The sequence below is a fragment of the Nanorana parkeri genome, unplaced genomic scaffold (genome assembly GCF_000935625.1).
Source record: "Nanorana parkeri isolate BGI_ZX_2015 unplaced genomic scaffold, ASM93562v1 scaffold3076, whole genome shotgun sequence".
NCBI classification, from domain to species: Eukaryota; Metazoa; Chordata; class Amphibia; order Anura; family Dicroglossidae; genus Nanorana; species Nanorana parkeri.
The window spans coordinates 66,942-68,284 of NW_017309344.1; the positions used below are offsets into that span (position 1 = coordinate 66,942).

At 51.8% G+C, this 1,343-nt stretch overlaps 1 protein-coding gene across 1 annotated transcript in view; it reads right to left on the minus strand.

Moving 5' to 3' along the window:
* Nucleotides 1-1,033, minus strand: part of SHE (Src homology 2 domain containing E) — a 9,651-nt gene extending 8,618 nt beyond the window's left edge. The window contains exon 1 of the mRNA XM_018574597.1: nt 219-1,033. Within this exon, the coding sequence (XP_018430099.1) occupies nt 219-626 (408 nt within the window). The 5' untranslated portion in view covers nt 627-1,033. The remainder of the gene's footprint in view (nt 1-218) is intronic.
* Between the last annotated feature and the right edge of the window lie 310 nt (nt 1,034-1,343).

The window sequence follows — 1,343 nt, forward strand, 5'->3', positions numbered from 1 at the left end:
TTTTTTATCTTTAAATATAAAAAAAAATTAAGAATATTCATTCCCTTTTTTAAATTTATTTTGGAAAATAAATATAGGGAAAAGCTTGCAATTCCTTCCAAATGCCATGTTTTCATGGTGTGACCACTAGGGGCGCGGTTCTCTATAGGGCCACACAAAGGAGTGACGCTATGAGGACTCTCCCCATTGTTCTCTTGTCCCTCATAAAATATACTTACAGTTTCCTCTTTGATCCCTTTATCTGTCTCTTGACTCTGTTCGTTGACCTCTTGAAGATTCCTCCCGTCCTTCTCCTGCAGGCTGGGGTCCACCTTGATGAGGCGGTTGATAAAGGGGTTGTGGCCCTTGGCGGACCGAAACGCGCCGATCTCATCCCTGGAGTTTTTCCGGCTCTTGCCCGGCAGAAAGCTCTGGAGGCTCTCCCTGGACAGGCGGCTCTCCTTTAGACCCTTCCCCTGTCCGTCTGATGATGAGTTCTTGCGGTTCTTCACCGAGGAACCGGATGAGTCAGAGTTTTTATGAGAGGGTCCAACTTTAGGGAGGGTTTTGGCCCCTGGGAGCCCCGGCTTGGCTCTGTCTGAGACATTCTTCAGTGACAACGGGAGCTCCTTGAACCACTTGGCCATGGCCAGGGCCAGGGCTGCCAGACGAAAGTAATGCTCTTCAAGGCCAAGGGCCGCTGGGGCCCCAAGTCGCTGATCGGCACTATCCGGGGGTCCCCAGGTTCCAGTGGCCGATCTCTGCCTCTGTGGGCCCCACCGCTGCCAGCGTCTTTTGATTTATTTTTGAGGTGGGGTCAGGAGCTCTCGAAGATAGTGGCTGTCCCAGCCTGGTTGTCCGAACGAGGGCTAAGCCCAGGATTTCCCTCACGGGGTGTATTTTGAGTTCTTCGTGGGTCTTTGGAGGGTTTGGAAGGGTGTGGCAAGACTTCTGGCCTCTCCGTTGGCCCTCGACCAAAGAGACCCAGCCAACGGTGACCTGGTCCCAACGGTCTCCTGAGGTTCTGGTGGTCTTCAGCTGGGCATGAGGTCCTCTTGTCTGGAGGTCAGAGGACTCTCTACATAAGCTTGTCTCCAATGGTCACAGAAGACGAATTTGAGAGTGAGCAGCAGGTCTCCAGGCTGTCAACTTTGAGGGAAGCGAACAATCGCCGGACTGGCAGCTCCGAAAAACAGATATTTGTCTGATTACAATTCACACTCACGCCAGAGCTCTGTACAAAACAAGCTCTCCCAGGGGAAGGAAGTCCATTTCCTTGATGCTTCAATGGAAGGCGGACGCTTGTTGTTCTCTCCCTGGTCACAGGCTGAAAAGTGTTTAGACTGGCCAACCATTTCTAGGAA